The 22,318-nt window shown below is 39.5% G+C and overlaps 1 protein-coding gene across 3 annotated transcripts in view; it reads left to right on the forward strand.

Moving 5' to 3' along the window:
* anxa9.L (annexin A9 L homeolog) overlaps nucleotides 1–8,018 on the forward strand; it is a 32,472-nt gene extending 24,454 nt beyond the window's left edge. For 2 of the 3 annotated variants that reach the window (XM_018228663.2, XM_018228662.2), the window contains exons 9-13: nucleotides 1,762–1,852; nucleotides 3,206–3,301; nucleotides 5,456–5,514; nucleotides 5,964–6,086; nucleotides 7,244–8,018. In XM_018228663.2, coding sequence (XP_018084152.1) covers nucleotides 1,762–1,852; nucleotides 3,206–3,301; nucleotides 5,456–5,514; nucleotides 5,964–6,086; nucleotides 7,244–7,306 — 432 coding nt within the window. In that variant the 3' untranslated portion in view covers nucleotides 7,307–8,018. 3 annotated transcript variants of the gene reach the window in all.
* Nucleotides 8,019–22,318: the final 14,300 nt, after the last annotated feature.

The following is a 22,318-nucleotide window of genomic DNA, read 5'->3' on the forward strand; positions in this document are numbered from 1 at the left end:
TTTAGTTAAGCTTTCGTTCTCCTTTAAATTATGTTGTAGAGAGTGATATTCTAAAACACTTTGCAATTGGTTTTCATTTTTTATTATTTGTGTTTTTTTTAGTTATTTAGTTTTTGATTCAGCAGCTCTCCAGTTTGCAGTTTCAGCAATCTGGTTGCTAGGGTCCTGATTATTATAACAACCATGCATTGGTTTGAATAAGAGACTGGAATATGAATAGGACAGGGACTGAATAGAAAGATAACTAATAAAAAGTAGCAATAACAATACATTTGTAACACATTTTGTAGACATTTGAAAGTTGGAAAGAGTCAGAAGAAGAAGAAGGCAAATAACTGAGAAACTATAAAAAAGAAAAAATGAAGACTAATTGAAAAACTGCTTAAAATACTAAAAGTTAACATAAAAGTGAACCACTCCTTTAAATAACCCCAACAGGATGGTTTTACCACCAATCAGGACTCATTATATCTTAGTTTGGATCAAGTACAAGGTTCTGTTTTATTATTACAGCGAAAAAGGAAATTGTTTTTAAAATTTTTCAATTTTAGTAAAATGGAGTCTATGGGAGATGGGCTTCCAATAGTTTAGAGCTTTCTGGATGGATTTCCCATAACTGTACTTTATATCATTTCAGTTAGTTTTTTTTTTCATGAGCTGAAAATAATAAATACATTTTTTATCCAGTTTTTATGCATAAAATTGTTGAAAAAATTATCTAAAAAGACCTTTTCACAGTGAAATTCAATCAAAAATGTATGTTTTAGAAATAGGGCCCAAACTGGTACTTTTTATCCATTTTTGCTTCACGTAAAAGTAGATTTTTTAAAAATACCTCCCATGCTTAAAGAATCAAATAACCCTAACTCCTTTAAAGGGGTTGTTCACCTTTGAGATAACTTTTACTATGATGAAGAGAGTGACAATCTGAGACAATTTGCCATTGGTTTTCATTTTTTATTATTATTTATTTCATTTTTTATTCAATTTCAGACAGATTACCCTAGCAACCATGCACCAATAGGAATAAGAGACTGGATTATGAATGGGAGAAGGCCTGAATAAAAAGTCGCAATAACAATAATATTTGTAGCTTTACAGAGCATTTTTTTTTCAGATGGGTCAGTGACCCCCTCCATTTGAAAGTTGGCAAGAAGGGAAATAATTTTAAAAAACTATACAAAATAAATAATGAAGACCAATTGAAAAGTTGTTTAGAATTCGCCATTGTATTACATATTAAAAGGTGACCTAAAGGTGAACCACCTCTTTAGCATAACTATGGGTTATTTACTAACTGCAACAGAGCGTTCACAGTGCAATGTTGGTGCAATCGCCATGGTTTTTTTTACCCACAATGCAGCGTTCCCCCCCCTTCATTCCAGCATCATTACAGTCTGATGCAATAATGGCTGATGCATTAGAACTGACACATAAAATACACTTGTGAATCAGATGGTGGCAGTTGCTTCGGTGTTATCAATACAGAACAGGAGGCAGGCGGAAGGTCAATGAGAAAAACTATACGGAAGTGCAAGACGCATTTCTGACATGGCTGACTGTAGCCAAGCTAATGTTAACATTTAACCTTTAATATTTTAAAATAAAATAATAATAAATAATGAATGTACATGGCAAAAGTAATTAGAATAGCACCCTCATCAATTCTACATTCACTTATTTTTAAAGTTTACTTATCCTTTAAGTGGAAATATAATTTTTTCCTAATAGAGTGCACTTGCAATTCTCTGTTACCCCTAGGTTCTCACTGCGTTAGGACCAAAGAATTCCCCCAACTCTGACATATGGATAAGAATTCTATCAGAACGCAGCTTGGGGCATCTCAGAAGAGGTAACAATGTATTTTCTTTTATTTCATTAACGATGAGGCTGTGCTTTTTTCCTGTTTTCTACCCATTAGCTGTTTCCAATGAACTGATTGATCACTAACACTAATACTATATAGGGGCAGATTTATCAAGGGTCGAATTCCGAAGTACAAAAAACTTCGATATTCGACCATCGAATTAAAAAACTTCGAATTCAATAAGTTTTTTCATCTAATTTGGCAATCCTGTGGTCGAATAAATATCGTTCGATTAAATCGTTCGAAGTAGTATCCTATTCGATGGTCGAAGTATCAAAAAAATTACTTCGAATTTCAAATTTTTTTACTTCGAAAATTCCCTTGAATTCACTTCAACCCTATAAGTTTACCTTATGACTAAATGCCCACAAGGCACTTTTTGACATTTTATTTGTTAAATAAATGACTTTTTAACTGCATCAAGTACTGGAGTTCAGTTCAATGTGTGCCAGCCTATTGCTAAATACAAGTAAAGAAAATTGATAACACAGACCCTGGCCATACCATCAACACAAACACAGTGCAAACAATAGAGATGGCCCACAATTACGGTGGTGCTTGTGACGGTTTCCATTTTTTTCTATATTTTTATTATTAATGAAAATATTAATAACGCTGACTTTGGGTATCATCAACCAACAGGTTATAGAGAGACACAACCAGGGGCGCAGGGGGAAATTAGTGTTTCGGGAGCTTTCCATAGGATAACGTATAATTATTATATGAATATACAGCAGGTGAACTCTTTTTTTGGGAAGGTTAAGCCTCCCTAATTCCTCATTATTCTTCACCTATGGACAAAACATGATGCCACACCTTTTCACTTCTCCATGTGATAAACAAAGAAAAAAACCTTATACCAGCACAGCACTATCCAGGATTTTTTTAAAAATTAAGAAAATGTAAGAAAAATATGAATTTTATTTAGGTCAGCACCAGGCACGTAGTTATTCTCTATATGGTCTTTGTGACCTGTGTGCCTGGAGCTGGTACAGTATTTTGAGACATGTGAACCAGAATCATCATGATCTCTATATATTTTGAGGCCTATTATAATAATATACTGTTGTTATCTAGAAGTTTTTGAGAGATCTGGGGAGCAGAACAATTCCATTCCATGATTAAGGTCAAGCTCTTGGCTTTGCATGATAGAGGTGTCCTTAGTTATGCCTAGGGGCTGATTAACTAACAACCATTTTCCTTCATAAAAAAGACAATTTAGTGCAATCATTTCCTAGTACTGTTATTTCTTTCTTAGTACTGAATATGTTTCTCTTTCACTGACCTGAGATTCCTTGTACTGGATCTATGTGCTAATGATTTAGACTTTCCCCCTAGTTTTTGACCAGTACAGCAATGACAACTCCATGGGCATAGAAGACAGCATCAAGAAATATTTCAAGGGGGACTTTCAGAAAGCTGCATTAACTTTAGGTGAGAGTTTTAATTCCACTTACATTAAACCATGCGGGGGGCTCCAATTATTAACACCCTGGATGCAAAATTGCACCCATAACCATCTTGTATGTAAGTCCAAGGTATACCCGAGCTCCGCACCTCTGGCAGGTGGTAAATATATGACTTTTTTGCACCCTGCAACTACCAGCGCTCCCTTACTTGTATGTCTGAATGACGCACAAGTTAAAGGGAAACTATACCCCCAAAATGAATACTTGAGCAACAGTTTATATCAAATTAAGTGGCATATTAAAGAATCTTATCCAACTAGAATATATATTTAAGTAAATCTTGCCCTTTTACATCTCTTGCCTTGAACCACCATTTTGTGATGGTCTCTGTGCTGCCTCAAAGATCAGCTGACCAGAAATACTGCAGCTCTAACTGTAACAAGAAGAAGTGTGGAAGCAAAAGACACAACTCTGTCTGTTAATTGGCTCATGTGACCTAACATGTATGGTTTGTTTGTGTGCACCGTGAATCATAAGATCCCGGGGGGGGCGGCCCTTATTTTTTAAAATGGCAATTTTCTATTTATGATTACCCAACGGCACATACTACTAAAAAGTATATTATTATGAAAATGAAGCAGGGTTACACACATGAGCTGTATTATGCAATATATTTTTATAGAGACCTACATTGTTTGTGGGGTATAGTTTTCCTTTAAAAGAAGGGTAGAAGGCAGAAGTTGGCATCTACTTGGCTCTCTCGGTCCTATGATTAAGGGATTGAATCCCGCATAGGGTGTGAGATCCTTGTAGGAGTTTGCAATAAACCTGCTATCTCCTTGAACGGAATGGCGTCCATTCTTTTGCCTTTTTCTCTCAGCCTGCCCCTAATTAATACAGCTCTGCTGAATAGTGATGTGCGGGCCGGCCCGATACTTGCAGGACCCATGGATTTACCCGCGGGTCAAGTTCGGGCTGACCTCGCACCCCAATTTGTGGGTGGCGGATGAGCTCTTCCTCCTGCTCTCCTTGCCCACCACCTAAACTGCCGGCTTCCAGGTTCTGGTTTTACAGCTGCACGCCTGCTCACCCCACCCCTTTTGTGACGTCATTGGCGGGGCGGGTCGGCGAAGGTCTATAAAAGGAACCCAGAAGACGGGCTCGGTCAGGCGTGGGTGGAGGGAGGCTGGGTCAGGTGCTGGTCGGGTTTTACAGACCCGCACATCACTACTGCTGAACCCAGGCAATGCTGTATTCATGGGGAAAGCTCAGGTCTCTGCATTCCATAGTTTCTAGCCATGAATCATTGGTTGTTTGCATTTGTTTGCTACACTTTACTCCCAAACATCTTCCTGGCTAATATGGTACAGAATCTAAGTATATGTATTTAATTTGTAGGCACCTCAAATCTCTCAATATGTCACTCGTTCCAAAGCAGCGGCATAACTAGTGGCCCCACAGCAAATTATTTTTGGTGCCCCCTAAATTTCTGGAGGTTGACCTGTTTGCCAATATTTATTGAAATTGTATATTAATTAGGACCTCATGGGGCCCCTATACCTCCTGGACCCCCCTGCAGCCACAGGGTCTGCTTCCTCTGTAGTTCCGCCAATAGCTTTGCACTCTTAGCAGCACTTGAATGTGCAGGGGACCATCAGGCTTTTCCCGAAAAGGCATAATCATTTTCCTATGATATGTTATAGGTAAAACTTGCTATGAAACATCATAAGGTTGGGCCACACCATATGGATCTTGGCCTGCATTGAAACACAAGCCAAGAACCCACTTCCCCAATGCTCCACAGGCCCTAGCGTGGCCCTATCTTAAAAGTCATGTAAAGGCTGATACATTTATCAGCTAAATAAGATGATAATCACAGCAAGTTCTCAGTTCTGTTTTTCTAAGCTGATAACAAGGAATTGTTTGTGATCAGTCTGAGAATTCCTATGATTATCATCTTAAAGGGGTTGTTCGCCTTTGAGTTAACTTTCAGTATGAGTGATATTCTGACACAATTTGCCTTTGGTTTTCATTTTTTATTATTTATGGTTTTTGCATTACTTGGCTTTTTATTCGGCAGTTTGAACGTTCAGCAATCTGGTTGCTAGGGTCCAAATTACCCTAGCAATCATGGATTGGATTCCCTTATGATTTTGAATTTTTTTTATTTTTTTTATAGTGGCTGTAATAAAGAACACGGCTCTCTATTTTGCGGACAAACTGCATAATGCAATGAAGGTACAGTATCATCTCCCTTCTAAATTCTAAAGGAACATTAAAGTTGTTTGATCATTAAAGGGGTTTGTCACCTCTGAGTTAACTTTTAATATGACGGAGAGAACGATATTCTGAGACAATCAGCAATTGGTTTTCATTTTTTTTAATTTGTGGGTTTTGAGTTGTAAACTATTAAAAAATAATGAAGACCAATTGAAAATTTGCTTAGAATTGACCATTCTATAACATATTAAAGTTACAATTAAGGTGTATGGGCTGATTATCCCCCAATACTATAATGTCCTCTTCTAAGCACTTTATGGAATTTTCCATTCATTTAATTTATTTTTTTTTGCTGCTAGAACGGCCTTTATCCTCTAGTCTTCAGGGAGGGTTTCCACGGGATTTGCTTTTAATATAAAAATTTATATATGGATGAATATTGATATGCGTGGAATTGTCTATGACAGGGGCTTGGGACAGATGAAAATACGATCAGCCGTGTTCTTATCTCTCGAAGCGAAACTGACCTGCTCAGCATCCGGGTTGCATACAGAAGGAAATATGGGAAATCCCTCTACTCGTCCCTCCAGGTATTCAGCAATAAAATCACTAGGCAGATGGTACTGGCATCAAAAGAGCCAGGGTTAAGGAATCAGTGACAGCGAATAGTGAATTAATTATTAATGTTTTCTTTTTACTCCTATTTTCTTGAATTTATGACTGACCAAGCTTGTATCTTCAGTCTTACTTAAAGGAGAACTAAACCCAAGAAATGAATATGGCTACAAATACCATATTTTATATATTGAACTTATTGCATCAGCCTAAAGTTTTAGCTTGTCAATAGCAGCAATTACGAATCGAAGGAATAGTGCATTCGATTGAATTTGATTCAAAGTTTTTCCAAAAAAAACCTTTGATTTTTTAAAGTCCACCAATTGACACCAAATATTTTCTAGGAGGTCCCCCATAGGCTAAAACAGCAATTCGGTTTTAGATGGTGAATGGGGGTACTGTTGAAGAGACAGTACATAATAAATTTCGATAATCTCATTTTTTTCAAATTCGAATTGAATTTGGGCTAATCCCTAGTCGAAGTACACAAAAAATAGCTCAAAATTTGAATTTTTTTCATTCGAAAATTCACCTCGACCTTTGATAAATCTGCCCCTTAGGGGCAGGATTATGAAGGGTCGAATTTCGAATTGAAAAAACTTCAAAATTCTAATTCAAAAAGACCAACCGAAAATAAGTGGAAGTTTTTTTTGGTCGAAAAGCTCAGTTTTCTATCGAATAGGTACGAATCGAAGGAATTCGATCGAATTCGAATAGAAGTTTTTCCCAAAAAAAATCTTTGATTTTTCAAAGTCCACCAATTGACTCCAAATAGGTTCTAGGAGGTCCTACATAGGCTAAAACATCAATTCGGCAGGTTTTAGATAATGAATGGTCAAAGTCTAATTTTTTAAAGAGACAGTGCATGATAAATTTCAATATCCGAATTTTCACTTTTTTTTCAAATTGAATTTGGACTATTTCCTAGTAGAAGTACACAAAAAATAGCTCGAAATTCGAATTTTTTTTCATTCGAAAATTCACCTTGAATTTTGATAAATCTGCCATTTAATAAATAGGCCTCTTAGGGTGAGATTAGTGATGAACAGCTACCTTGGCATAGATTTTCTTGCAACTATGACTGTATAATTATATACAGCATAATATAATTTATTCTGTTTCTCAATTTCAGAGTGAAGTGAAAGGAGACCTCCAGGCCTGTTTGCTGTCCCTGTGCAGAGCAGAAGACCTGTGAGAAGGCCGACCCTCCAATGAAGTCACATCTACAAGAAATTGCCGTTACTGTGAAAGAAAACTAATACGTTTAATAGCAAAAAGTCAGTACGGGTATGGGACCTGTTATCCAGAATGCTCGGGACCTGGGGTTTTCCGGATAATGGATCTTTCCGTAATTTGGGTCTTCATACCTTGTGTCTACTAGAAAATCATGTAAACATTAAATAAACCCAATAGGCTGGTTTTGCTTCCAATAAGGATTAATTATATCTTAGTTGGGATCAAGACAAGCTACTGTTTTATTATTACAGAGAAAAAGAAAATCATTTTTAAAAATTTGAATTATTTGGATAAAATGGAGTCTATGGGAGACAGCCATTGCGTATTTCGGAGCTTTCTGGATATCGGATTTCCGGATAAGGGATCCTATACCTGTACAAAAAAAAAAAACAGACAAGTGGCCAAAGCTTTTTTTTTAAAGCCACAAAGTGCAATGAATAAACTGGATACCTTTAAAGCAATAGCCCTTTCCACACCCTCCGCTCAGACATGAAACATTAAGGAGCCAACTCAAATAGCAAGAGAATGTGGTTATGTATAAAAAGAGAAATTTTATATTCATAATATATAAAACCCTTAACTTTTAGTAAGTGGGCTCACCTTCTTAATAGGGTCACACCGTAAAGACCAAAAGATTCATCATTGTGTATTTTGGAATAAAAGTTTTGCAGCACACTACTGCGGATGCTTTGTGGCCTCCTTCATACAACGTGTATTGATGCATAAAATACACAAAAATGGTGTAAAATGATGGAAACTCAGGAGATTGAAATATTGAAGTTTTACCGTATGTTAAAATGGCCATTTATATGTAAACTCTTATTTGATCTGAGCAGTAGAAAAAGACATTTCTGTATTCAGCTGTGGTTCAAACTCATTACTGAACTCTGACATAGAAGTGCTGCCCTAAAGGGACAAAGTGCGCTAGTATTTTAGTTTCCTGACTAAGAAATAGGAATCATTGTTACTGTCACTTACCTGGGAGTGTGAGGTTATAGTGAGTGCTGGTGTGACTGACTGGGTTGGAGACAAGGACAGTGAATGTGCCAGTGTCAGTACTGGGTACAGTGAGAGTCTTGTTACTGTCACTTACCTGGGAGTGTGAGGTTATAGTGAGTGCTGGTGTGACTGACTGGGTTGGAGACAAGGACAGTGAATGTGCCAGTGTCAGTACTGGGTACAGTGAGAGTCTTGTTACTGTCACTTACCTGGGAGTGTGAGGTTATAGTGAGTGCTGGTGTGACTGACTGGGTTGGAGACAAGGACAGTGAATGTGCCAGTGTCAGTACTGGGTACAGTGAGAGTCTTGTTACTGTCACTTACCTGGGAGTGTGAGGTTATAGTGAGTGCTGGTGTGACTGACTGGGTTGGAGACAAGGACAGTGAATGTGCCAGTGTCAGTACTGGGTACAGTGAGAGTCTTGTTACTGTCACTCAGCTGGTGTCTCTCAGGCAGGGCTCCTCCGTTCCATGTCCACAGAACTGTGGTCTCTTCCCCACTGTAGGAAACACTCAGACTCACATTTTCTCCACTGCGGTTGGTCGTTATGTTGGTCACAGAGACTGGGTCTGGGGAGGGAAATAAGGAAATGTGACATGAAGAATTAAATATGTAACATTACACAGACAATATTTAAATAACAACTGGCAAAGTTTGGGATACAAATTACTAACAAGAGTAGAGAATGACTACATGTTTCTGCAGTCTATAGCTTAAAGGGATTCTGTCATGATTTTTATGATGTAGTTTTTATTTCTAAATTACACTGTTCACATTGCAAAAAATCCACTCTACAATATAACATTTTTTTTAGTTGTAATATTGGTGTGTAGGTGCATCTCAGGTTATTTTGCCTGGTCTCCTACTCAATATAACTGAATGTGTCTCAGTGGGACCTGGATTTTACAATTGAGTGCTGTTCTTAGATCTACTAGGGAGTTATCAGTTATCAGAGCACAAGTCACATGACTGGGGCACCTGGGAATCTGGCAATATGTCTAGCCCATGTCAGATTTCAAAACTAAATATAAAAAAAATCAGCTTGCCCTTTTGAAAAAAGGGATTTCAGTGCAGAATTCTGCTGGAGCAGCACTATTAACTTATGCATTTTGAAAAAAACGTTTCCCCATCAAAATAAATAAAACCTATGCTGTCTATTGATTTTTTTTTTTTTTTTTTTTTTTATAAAGAAGGAGAATCATTTTCTTTTCCACTTACGATGTCACATATAATTATCAAAATTAAAGGACCAGTAACATAATTTTTTTTTTATTAAAATGATTAATTATACTTATGTCCTACTGCATCTTATATTTACCTTGCTATTAGCTAAAAAGTCACAAATTAAAATTGCCTCCATGTTCTACAATACATTTTGAAAAAAGGCGATAGGACGACCAGCAGTTGGAGCTCTGTACCTATGTGCACGCCCCCGACAGCTCGCCTACTCATGTGACTTCACGTACGAGACTGAACCCGGAAGTGGCTTGAGCAGCCAGCGGAGGATTCAAATGGTGACATTCTCCTCTTCTGTGCTGGGCGTTGAGGCACACACCAAAAGGCTGGGGGGAGAGGCAGACACTTGGAAGGGCTGGGGGGGAGAGGCAGACAGGGATGGGCTGCTGCAGAGATCGGTGAAGGGCTGGGGGAGAGGCAGATACACAGAAGGGCTGTGGGGGGGAGAGGCACAAATGGAAGGGCTGGGGGAGAGAGGCAGACACACGGAAGGGCTGAGGGGGGGGAGGCACACACTGAACTGCATGAAAGGATCACCATGGGAAAGAAAGGCTGCATGAATGGGAACTGAAAGGCTGGGTGAGGGTTTGGAATAGATAGGACCATACTGACAGCGCAGAAGACACTTACAGGCAACTAGTGGTTGTTAGGTGACGTCACTTCCAGGAAGGGACGTCATGAACCAGCAAGTTGCAACTTGAAGAACAGGAAAAGGCTCACAGTGGCGTGCATGCATGGGAAAATAAGCTTTTTTTACTGCTGCAAAATGGGTGGGTCCCTTGGACTCCCCGGTTTCTATTTTTTTGGCTTTCCTTACTAGAAAGCATGATGCAGCTGCATATTGTATACTAGTAATGTAAGTACTTTGACTGGGTTCTCTAAAAGGTGTTACAGGTCCTTTAATGTGGTCTTACATAGATTTAAACTGCCAATTTTGCCCCTTCAGGCAGCTTATCTACTTGTGTATTGGGCCCACCAACAGGCCTACTCAACTGATATCTGGGTATATGGCAGATATTAATTGGACAGGTTTAAAAAAACCAAACCATTGCATGAGGAGAGCATTGGTACGTTAATGAGGGCTTCTTTTGATGGCTGTAGACCCCAATGGGTAATCTGTCATTGTCCCTTCAGCCCGATTTAGCCCATCCACGTCTACTGCCACCTCTTGTCTTACGGCAGCAGCCAATGGAGAGATTTGTTGCCTCCAATGTTATGAGCAACTGTGGATGACAAATCTCCCAAAATGCCTCTTGGGAAATAACTGAAATCGCTGGTGGTATGCCAACATATCTTTTATGTAGCTTTGAGTATGCTTTGGTGGTTTTTAAAGTAATTTAAGAAACAGTAACACCAAAAAAGGAAAGTGTTCTAAAGTAATAAAAATATCATGTAGTGTTGCCCTGCACTGGTAAAACTGATCTGATTGCTTCAGAAACACTACTATAGTTCATATAAACAAACTGCTGTATTGCAATGGCTAAAATTGAAAAAATACTGTATGGCACAGGTTAAATAGTGGATAACAGATAACATCATTATGTTCTACAGAGCTTATCTGCTATCTGCTGTGTAACGTGAGCCTTTTCTCCTTTGAATGGCTGCCCCCATGGCTACTTTATATAAACTATAGTACCGTACTATAGTACTGTATATACTCGAGTATAAACTGAGTTTTTCAGCGCCCAAAATATGCTGAAAAAGCAGTAACGTAACTTGGTGGGGGCAGGCCCTGGTGCGGGCCGTGCAGACGGGCCCGCCCCCACCCTCGTCTGCGCGATTTTTCTCTGCCGCTGCAGCCGACTCCAGACGGCTGCAGTGCGCACGATCTTCCGGGGGGCCCTGCGGGGGGGTGCGGGCCCTAGCCCATTTGCACCCCCTGCTCCCCCGGTAATTACGCCCCTGTGAAAAAGGCTACCTCAGTTTATACTTGAGTCAGGGCTGCTTGCACAAAAAGTATCCTTTCTACCTAACTGAACAAAGCGGATATACAGTACCTAGCTGATTGGAGCGGATGGCTGCGCTGACCTGCACCTTCTAGTGCTCTCTTCTGCGTTCTGCAGGCTGTCCAATCAGATTCTCAGAGAGCAGTGGCACAACACACGCTGAACACGCAAAATACGGTAAGCACATTCGGAGCCCCTACTTCCTGTGTCAGCTCCGGACTAACGGCCACCCACTTGTTTGTTGCTGAACCCGCCCATTGTGGATAGTCGCTCGGCCACCAGCTCTCTCCCTGCATTGCCTGCTGCTGCTCATCAGCCGTGGTGAGCTGGGTATGTGCTAGTGGCGGAGCAGTAAGTAATGAGCTTGGGCTGGAGCGGAGACAACCCCCTAAGGGGAGGGAGGGGAGGACATATGTCCTGTTGTACCCCCCACCTCCTCTGCCATTCAGCCTCCCACTGCTCCTCCTCCCCTGTGGCTGGCGCTGAAGGTTTCACCCCCTTCCCTTTTATCCCTCTGTGCCTCTAAAAAGGCATCTGGGAAAGCGCCATTAGCAGGAGATAGTCGGGATGCTGTGATCTCAGATGTCTGAACTTGTTACGAGTAAACTGCAACTACTTCCTTGACCTGCGCTCTGATCCTATCCTAAGGACAGGGAGTTGTAGTTCTAGAACGTCAGTTGTACATGTCTGTAGCTGGGGGTTTGTGCATTGGTGTGTAGCTTGATACTCCCTGTGCCAGTGATTGAAACTTACCAGTAGCTGCTTCATTTCTCAACCTAGGCTTATATTCGAGTCAATAAGTTTTCCCAGTTTTTGTACGTAAAATCAGGTACTCGGGTCGGCTTATATTCGAGTATATACGGTAGTGTTTCTGAAGCAAACACAGCAGTTTTACCAGTGCAGGGCAACACTGCATTATATTTTCATTACTTTAAAACACTTTCATTTTTTGATGTTACTGTTCCTTTGATTCATCACTTGGAGGCGTGTACTGAGATTGTGAGGCACTCCCCCCCCCCCCACACCACTCTGTAGTCTCTTTCCATCTTAGTGATCAGCAGGGCTGCGACTAGGGGTAGGCAGAAGAGGCACCTGCCTAGGGTGCAATGCTGTGGGGGTGCTTGGCAGGTGTTCAACATTCTTCTGCCTACCCCTAGTCCAGATTTGCTGAGGTCTCTCCTACCCCCTCTGTCGCTCCCTCCCTCCTCTGTCCCAAACTGCCCCTGGTTAACCCAATGTGATGATAAGTATGAAAATATATGAATTTAAACCACGACCGCTGGTATGGTGCAAAACAGCCCTTACTAGTACAATGGGCTCCCACCTACCTCTGTGTAAGTCCTGTGCCTCTCCCCGTACCATTCTGCTCAACACATGTATAGTGATATGTGCTGTCAGTATATGCCCTTTATCCCCTGACCCACCCACAGCCAGCCACTCTACCGTCGGTTCCATTACTCTTAAGCCATAGTGCAATTCTGGAACAGTCAGTTTCATACCCGAGGATTCTGGGATTTGTATTTTTTCTCATGTAATCGAAACCTGAATGGCGTCATAGCTACTGAGCATGTAAAACTACACGTTTCAGAAAGAGAAGGAGGGAGCAGGTCTTACAAGGATGGCGATTGGGTTGTTAATAAACATGTGTCCAGGTCTGGGTTAGCCGACCGGGTTCCTAGTTCTCCTGGTTGGTTTGGCCCGGCAATCAGTGTAGCTGAAGTTGTGCTTGTCATTTTAGCAAGCACAGAAACACACAAAAAAGATACAAACGGTTGCCGCTATATTATACAGTTTTCAAATATTGACTGCACTAGTCATGGATTTCTTTGCTTAAAATGCCTTTATTGAGACATAGGCTCAGACCCCGATACACTTGGCAACGTTTCAGACCGCCATCGGTCTTTTATCAAGCCACCACTATATTATACAGACATAAATGTTAAGTAAGATCAATATATATATATATATATGCAATAAACAGTTGAGTAGAAGCAGCACACCTGTAATGTAATAGGCACACTGCATTCGATTCGAAGAGGAATGAATGTACCCAGTGGAGCCCAGTGTAAATATAAGAAAGTACAAGGACCTTTCAGGAATGACTTTAATGCACCAAAATTCATGGCCTTTTAAAGTTACTTTCCTCCAAAATTTCCTGTGAACACCTGGCAAACCAGATAAAGTTAAGTGAAAATCTGCAGTGTCCGCAGAAAAGCATTAAAGGAATATCAACACCTCAAAATGAAGGTGTTTTAAAGGATACGTAAACCTTAAAAATAAGTGGATGTAAAATTGATGAGGGGGCTATTCTAAGCACTTTTGCAATGTACATTCATTGTTTATTTTGGTTTTATTCCAAGATATTAAAGGATACATGTTCTGTTAATGTGAATGAATTCCGTTACAACAGCGCCCCCTGCCGGTAAGTTTCCCACCAGTCTGACCAACAAGGAAGTTGTCAGGTGAAAGAAAGCCGCTGCTCTCCTGGTCTTCTGCTCAGGAAAGGTTTGAGAAAGGTTTCTAATTTTTTTCCCCCAAACAGAAGAACTCCAGACAACTTTCTCTTTCTCCTGACAACTTCCTTGACCACTTGGTGGCTGACTGGAAAATAACCAGCAGGTGGAGCTGTTGTAACAAAATTCATCCATATTAACAGTACGTGTGTCCCTTAACCCTTTCCCTGCCAGATGTTTTGTCCTAGATGCGAACATCTACTGCCAAGCAGTTTTTAGATATTTTGCACTCTTTCACTTTAAGGGCTTTTCCTGGGGCGGTCTTTTAGTTTACCCAGGAAAACAATATATTGTTTTTTTCAGAACAACCTGAACTTTCAAAATATGCAAGAATTTTGGTGTAATTCTACTTCTCTAAAAAAAATATAGGCTTCTAATTGTCTAATAAAATGAAAAAAATCATGTTTCACAAAGAACAACCACATATATCAGAAATATCATTTATTTTATGTACGAGAACACAGCCGATTTGGAAAGGTCTATGTCTCCTGAACGCGGCAATACCAAATATATATAGTTTTATGGAGATTTCTCACTTGTATAGATCAAAATCTACAAATTTCCAAAGCACCGCTCCCCAAACAGCATACTTCTGATTTCAAGGCCAAACATTCCACTAACAGTAAGTTTACCCTAGAAAACTACCCATTATTAAAAAGAACAGATTCTGGTGAATCAAAAATGGGTAAATATATCTTTGTGCTCCAAACTACCAAGTTGCAATTGTTTCCTAAAGTTATAATGTTTTATAGAAATTGGTGAATTTTTTTTAAAAATTACCTTAAAGCTTCCACTCTACAGCATCATATCTCCCACACATCATTAGGTATCAATGTAAAACACCCAAATATGAAATCCTGGGGTCCTCTGAACAGTTTGATGCCCAATATGTATAGGTGTACCCAAGCACGTGGCATATAGGGGCCCCAAAAGGAAGACCCCCATATGGTCTGTCATTTCAGGTACTGCAAAATCAACACATTTACATAGTTTTGGGGGGGGCAAAGGTAGAAAAAAGTACATTCACCCCAGAAAACCATATATTTTCGGAAAGTACACATTCCCGCAAATCCAAATGGGGTATGCATGTCTTTGTACTCCACTGTACCAAGTCGCAAGCCTTTCCTAAATTTGGTGATAAAAGCAACGGTTTTTACATTTCTGAAAATTGCCTAAAAATATTGCAATTGGCCGCATTTATCTCACCCAATTTCTTACATACAATTGTAAAACACCATAAATACTGATGCAAAGGGTCAACTGAACCGTTTGATGCCCAATATGCATTGATATCCCAAGGCAGCTGACATGTGCGGACCTCAAATGAAAATAGTGCATATTTTCCGCTGCCGATTCGCCGTCTGTGAACATAGACCATTGACTTCATATTATGTGCCTCAAGACCCTCTTAGATGAAGAAGCAGGGCTGACCAGCACTCAAACGGATCCACAAGACCAAAGATGCTCAGTTAAAAGATACATTTATTGGTAGAAAAATTAAAAATAAAGCTTCATCTCCATCCACCCTATGCGTTTCACACCCTTCAGGGTGCTTAGTCATGGGCTCAAATGGCAATCACAGGATATGAGCATTTATACACAACCCAACCAATCAAAAAAAAGAATGGAAAAACAGAACAAAAAAAACCTTAAAGAAACAGTACCTCTAAATTTCTCCAGAGAGTTAGATATTACAGGGAAGTATTAAAATCATTTTATCTATCTATAAAGATTATATGGAAAAAGAATAGAGAAAATAGTAGAAAAATATATAAAAACAAAAAATATACAGTATATTGACATACATAATAATTACAGAGAATGTATCGGACGGAGAAATATATATAAATATAAGGTACCCATATATACAAAATATATTCTCTCATATTCAGACAAATTATTAAGTTGAATAGCGACATCATAGACAGTTTTTCACTAATAGTAGCAAGTTACATCAAATTCAGAATTCATACCAGAAGGTATTCTATTTTTAAGATAGAAAATCCAGTAAACTTCTCTCCTAGACAAAATTTTTAAGACCCTCTTAACAGCAAAGACCCCCCCAAAACCATATATTTTTGGAAAGTACACATTCCGACGAATCCAACAAAGATAAAGACGGCTTTCTACACCAAACTGCAAAACTTTTCTAAACGTAGAGGTTTTTACAACATTTCTGAAAATCGCCTAAAATGCAGTTTGCAGCATTTATCGCACACAATGTTTTACGTACAAAGAAAAATCACCCTAAATATGAATGTCAGAGTTCTACTGAATAGTTTGATGTCCAATATGCATAGATTTACCAAAGTATGTGGTGTGTACGGACCCCAAATGAAAAACATGCATATGAATTTTCACCCTGGCCAACTAAGCTGCAGAAAAGAGAACCCCAACTGTGCGTTATGTGCCGTATGACCCCCAAACTTTAAAAAGACCCCGAGAAAACCAAGTATTTTTGGAAAGCATATATTCTGGCGAATCAAACTAAGTAAAATAAATCTTTCCATACCAAAGCACCAAACAGCAAAACTATACTAAAGATACATAAGGACAATAATACAGGGATAAAATTGCAATAAAAACACAAAATAATTGATCCGACAGTGTAATTAGTGGCTGAAATCGATTATCCAATTACGGAAGAGCACTGGGGCCAGCAAAAAAAAAAATTATGGTGAATTATGACTTTTAAAAGTCATAATTATGACTTTTATTCTCATAATTATGACTTTAAAAAGTCAAAATTATGACTTTTATTCTCATAATTTTGACTTTTAAATCTCATAATTATGACTTTAAATCTCATAATTATGACTTTAAAAAGTCAAAATTATGACTTTTAATCTCATAATTATGACTTTTAAACTCATAATTATGACTTTAAAATATCGAAATTATGACTTTTAATCTCATAATTATGACTTTTGACTTTTTAGGGACCAAGTGTGCTAAAATAAAAAAATAAAAAATACCAATCTTTACTAAAATGTGTGTGTAAGTGTATAAATGTACTGTAAGTGCAGGTAAGTGTGTAAAACAACGTGCACTTACAGTTTTTGTAGCAGGAGGATCACTGGAACCGATGGAGGCAGCTTGGACAGCGTGTCTGCAGAGTAACTGCGCAGCAGGAAGTGAGTGGGCAGCTGTGCAGGAAGGAAGAGGTAAGGAAGTAGTAGCCGTACGGCCGCATTTGGCCGCATTTTCAGCTGCGCACGGACTGCCGGGGGGCCCTGAGGGGGTGTGGGCCCTGGCCCGCTCGCACCCCTGCTCCCCTGGTAGTTTAGCTCTTGGGGGTGCCAAATGTTAGGCACCCCCAATTGAATGTATTTACTTACCTGAAACCTGGTTATACCAGTTAGTACCACGGAGTGATCCTTTTCCGGCTTCTTCTTGCTTTTCATGGCTGCGCATGCGCATTACAGTGAAAAGCCGAACTTTAACTAATTTTAACTAAAAAGTCGGCCTTTTCATTCTACTGTGCATGTGTCTGCCCCGGGAAATTTGAAGAAAGCAGAAATCGGAAGAGGACGCACCTCCACGTGTTGCCTTAAATGACTCTTTTGAGTTGCTTCAAAAGTTTGCAGAATAAATGGGTAGACATGCCTTCCATGGCATATGGGCCTAGGGTTGCCACCTGTCTGAATTTCACCAAGACAGTCCAGTTTTTGGAAGGGCTCTCTCTCTCTCTCTCTCTCTCTCTCAATCTCTCTCTCAATCTCTCTCTCAATTTGGCTGGAAACCTGCCGACCTGGCAACCCTGAGGAAGACCCATGCCTTCTCACTCACTATACCAAACACCTCTTGGCTAATAACTGGAATGTGTAAATGACAACTAGCTACATGGGCAGCTGCCCAGCAACTAGGGAGTGATAAAAAGTTACCACGCTTGCACACCCTGGCTCTCCAGGAAACTAATACCTGGTGCTCGGTGAAGGAGGCCTCGGCAACCTTAAATTTCATAAGTAGGAAGAATTTCACTGGCACCCAGGTTCAATTCAAGCAGGTACAAGACCTTGCTGAGTTTATTTTACGACGGTGCAATGTTTCGGGGCAAACCCCTTTGTCAGGCAAAACACATTGAAATGCTCCGAAACGTTGCACCTTCGCAAAATAAACTCAGCAAGGTCTTGTACCTGCTTGAATTGAACCTGAGTGTCAGCAACTAGGGAGATAAGGAAGTGTAGGGATTAAAAGCCATAGGTGCACATTAACCCTAAGGGTCCCTACATAGGAATAATGGAGGGCAGGGCAGGAACTAGGGGAAGGCAGAGTAGGCGCCTGCCTAGGGCGCGATCATGGAGGGGCGCACTATTATAGGTGCAAATTGGGGGTAGCAATATGATGGATGCATTGGCTTATACTGGCACAGATACAGATTGGGGGCAATCTAATAGGTGCTGGCGTAGGTACAGGGGGCAATATGAATGGTAAGGTGGGAAATGGTAATGCAGGACTGGGTGGGGGGGGCACTGATTGACGATCTTGCCTAGGGTGCCAAAATACCTTGGCCCGGGCCATTTCTGAGGTTTGAATAGAGAGACCATATATAAAGCAGAAGAGGAAAATACGTGCCAGCACAGACTCTCAGTCCTTAGAAGTAATTATTACAAAGAATGAAATGATCGTAAGAGCAAGATGCTTTGGATGCTATAGCCCTTTAAGCACAAAGTCCTTTTAAAAAAGCTGAAGATTTAGGTTCAAGGGCTCATTTGTTGAGGCAGCGTGCCCAAGGGGGTGAGGGAGAACATGGGGCCATGTATTTATCTATGAGGAGCCCTAAAAGTATGTAAGTGTATTTTAATATTTTAAGTGGCACCAAAGAGGGATTTGCAGTTGATATTGGCTCCGTAATCTCACATTCTTTATAAGATTAAGCTCTTGGATAAATGTAATGCTCAGCAGAATTGGAAACAGAAGCCATAGGAGAGTGATATATGGCCATAAATGAACCTATTCACAAACACTACACACTGTTCTCTTGCTCCTAGAACCACCCCTTAAAGGAGAACTAAACCCTAAAAATGAATATGGCTAAAACGGCCATCCAGACAGCAATTTACATTCTAGCCTGCGGGAAGGCAGTTCGGGAGATTAGTCACCCGAAGAAGAAACGATTTATCAATGGGCGACTAATCTCCCGAAATAGCACAGTGTGTCTCTGCCCTAATACATCTTCTAGGTAAAAGGAGCCCCCCTATAGGATTTATTGTATCTAACTGTCAATGATTATCTGACGGAAATGCAGTTCCGGGAGATTAATCACCTGAAAAAAAAGCGATTTGTCGATGGGCGACTGATCTCCTGAAATAGCAGCGTGTATCTCTGCCCTTAGAGCTCACTCTAAAATCACATCATGTCTCTCTACATGCAGAATTTGTGCAAAAGGCAGTTATTTTGTTAGATTTTGTTTGTACTGGAATCAGTTATTTGAGTGAACTCTAATACATCAACTAGGAAAGGGAGCCCCCCTATAAGATATATTGGATCTAACTATCAATGAATATCTGACACCCAACTGCTGCGTGTAGACAGAATTGTGAAAATAGTGAAATAGATGCTGAGAGAGGAATAGTGAAGATAAACTTGAACATTTCAGAAACAATGCAGAATATTTAATGGAGTGTATTTATAAAGATTCTTATTTCAGTGTGCTGCAGCTTATATTATATTTTATTTTTTGAGAGTTCCTGGACTCGGTGCAACTGTTTTGTGTACTGGACTCTAAGGACTGTTATTTTCGGTAGCTGCATCTAGTCCTGTGTAAATGACGTCCATGGTGTGGCCGAGGGTTGAGAAGAGGTTTTCCAGGTGAATCTAGGGATGTTTTTATGCAGCATGTCAGGTGAGCTTTAGAAGTGTGCCAGGTAAATCAAAATGTCAACTAAGTGTCTGATTGTGAAAGAGACTAGTGTAAGTGCAAAGCAAGTCATACTTGTACGACCCTTAAAGATATCCTGGTCTCTGAGTGCAGCAGAAGGACAGTCAAGAAGGAGCAGATCTGGCAGCTACATGAAGATATTCCCCTCGCATAACGTCAACTGTGCATTGCAATTAAACCACATTTAGGGCTCTTACACACGGGCATTTTTTGGGTAGAGCACAGGAGTAGACGCACTCAGTTATTGTCAGTGGGGCTGTACTCACACAGGCGTATGTAAGCGTCAAACACAGGTGGGTCGCAGCAAGTTGCATTTCACCTGCGTTCAGCCCCACTGACAATAATTGAGTGCGTCTCCTCCCCTGCAGCTGAACAGAAGAAAGTGCAACGCAGGGGAGCGCAGGAAAAATGTGAAAGAGCCCATAGAAAAGGATTTAGTGCTCGGAATTAGCGTGAGCAGATGACCAAGGGCACATATTTCAATATGTTGCAGTTGTGAAGAAAACCCCAAAGACACAAAAAGTGCAACTAATCTCCACCACAATCATTCCCATGATGTGTCTATTTATTTATTTTCTTTTAAAAAAACAACACAAGTGGATTAATCATTATTGAAAAAATTTGCAGGAAAAACCCCCACAGGGTTAAAAGGGTTGGTTGTTTAAAGTTAACTTTTAATACGTTATAGAATGGCCCATTCTAAGCAACTTTTCAATTGGTCTTCATTGTTTATTTACATAGTTTTTTAATTAGTTGTCTTCTGATTTTTTTCTAGCTTTCAAATGGGGGGTCACCGACCCCCATCTAAAAACAAATGCTCTGTAAGGCTACAAAGGTATTGTTATTGCTACTTTGTATTACTCCTCTTTCTATTCAGGCCTCTCCTATTCTTATTCCAATCAGTGCGTGGTTGTTAGGGACCCTAGCAACAAGATGCCTGAAATCTCAAACTGGATAATAAAAATAACTCAAAAAACACTAATAATAAAAAAAATAAAAACCCAACTGCAAATTGTCTCAGAATGTCACTCTCTACATCATACTAAGGGGCAGATTTATCAAGGGTCAAACAGAAAATTTGAATTTTGAATTTAAAAATGTGAATTTTTGAGTTTATTTTAATGTAATTAGACTAGGGAATAGTTAAAATTTGATTTGAGGTTTTAAAAAAAAAATTCAAATTTCAAAATTTATCATGCATTGGCCCTTTAAGAATTCTAATTCGACTATTCGCCACTTTAAACCTGCCAAATTCCTGTTTTAGCCTATGGGGGACGTCCTGGAATCAATTTGGGGGCAGATTTATCAAAGGTGGAGGTGAATTTTCGAATGTAAAAAATTTGAATTTCAAGTTTTTTTTGTGTACTTCGACTAGGGAAAAGTCCAAATTTGTTTCTAATTTGAAAAAAAATTAAAAAATTAGAATATCGAAATTTCTCATGTACTGTCTCTTTAAAAATTTGACTTCGACCATTCGCCATCTAAATCCTGCCGAATTGCTGTTTTAGCCTATGGGGGACCTCCTAGAACCTATTTGGAGTCAATTGGTGGACTTAAAATATTCAAATCGAATTCGATCGAATGCACTATTCCTTCGATTCGCACAATTCAAATTCAGGCAAATATGGAGCTATTCGATTGAAAACGAACCTTTTCGACCGAAAAAAAACTTTGACTTAATTTTGGTTGGTCTTTTTGAATTTGAATTTCAAAGTTGTTTTTTCAATTCGAAATTCGACCCTTGATAAATATGCCCCTTAATAAATCTCCCCTAAGGGGCATATTTATCAAGGGTCTAATTTAGAGTTCATGGGAGTTTTTTTAAACTCTCATGAACTTGAAATTTGGCTAGAATTTGACCAACTGCAACTTATGAAAAAATATGAATTTTTGAAACTCGGGTAAATTGGATTGACCCGCAAATTCAAATTGAATTTGAAACAAATTCTCTGAAAAAAAATTGATTCTTTAGGAAGGCTGCAAACAACTCCAAATTGATCCCAGGACGTTCCCCCATAGGCTAAAATAGCAATTCAGCAGGTTTAATGTGGTGAACAGTCAAATTCAAATTCTTAAAGGGCCAGTAGATGATAAATTTCAAAATTCAAATTTTTTTTCAGCTCAAATCGAATTTTAACTATTCCCTAGTGGAATTTCACTAAAAAATGTCTAATTTCTCCCATTGACCCTTGATAATTCTCATTATGTACCTAATAAACTACAAATCTTTTTACACGTCTGTCTGGGTTGATCTGCTCCCTCAGCTGAAGGTTCAGGACAGTGCCCCTGGACCTCTTCCAACACTTGGTGAGTTCGACTTCTAAGACCTTTGAATTTTGTTTATAACGTATGGAGGTCCAAATTACAGAAAGATCTCTTATTCGGAAAACCCCAG

The sequence above is a fragment of the Xenopus laevis genome, chromosome 8L, assembly GCF_017654675.1.
Source record: "Xenopus laevis strain J_2021 chromosome 8L, Xenopus_laevis_v10.1, whole genome shotgun sequence".
In the NCBI taxonomy this organism is placed as follows: domain Eukaryota; kingdom Metazoa; phylum Chordata; class Amphibia; order Anura; family Pipidae; genus Xenopus; species Xenopus laevis.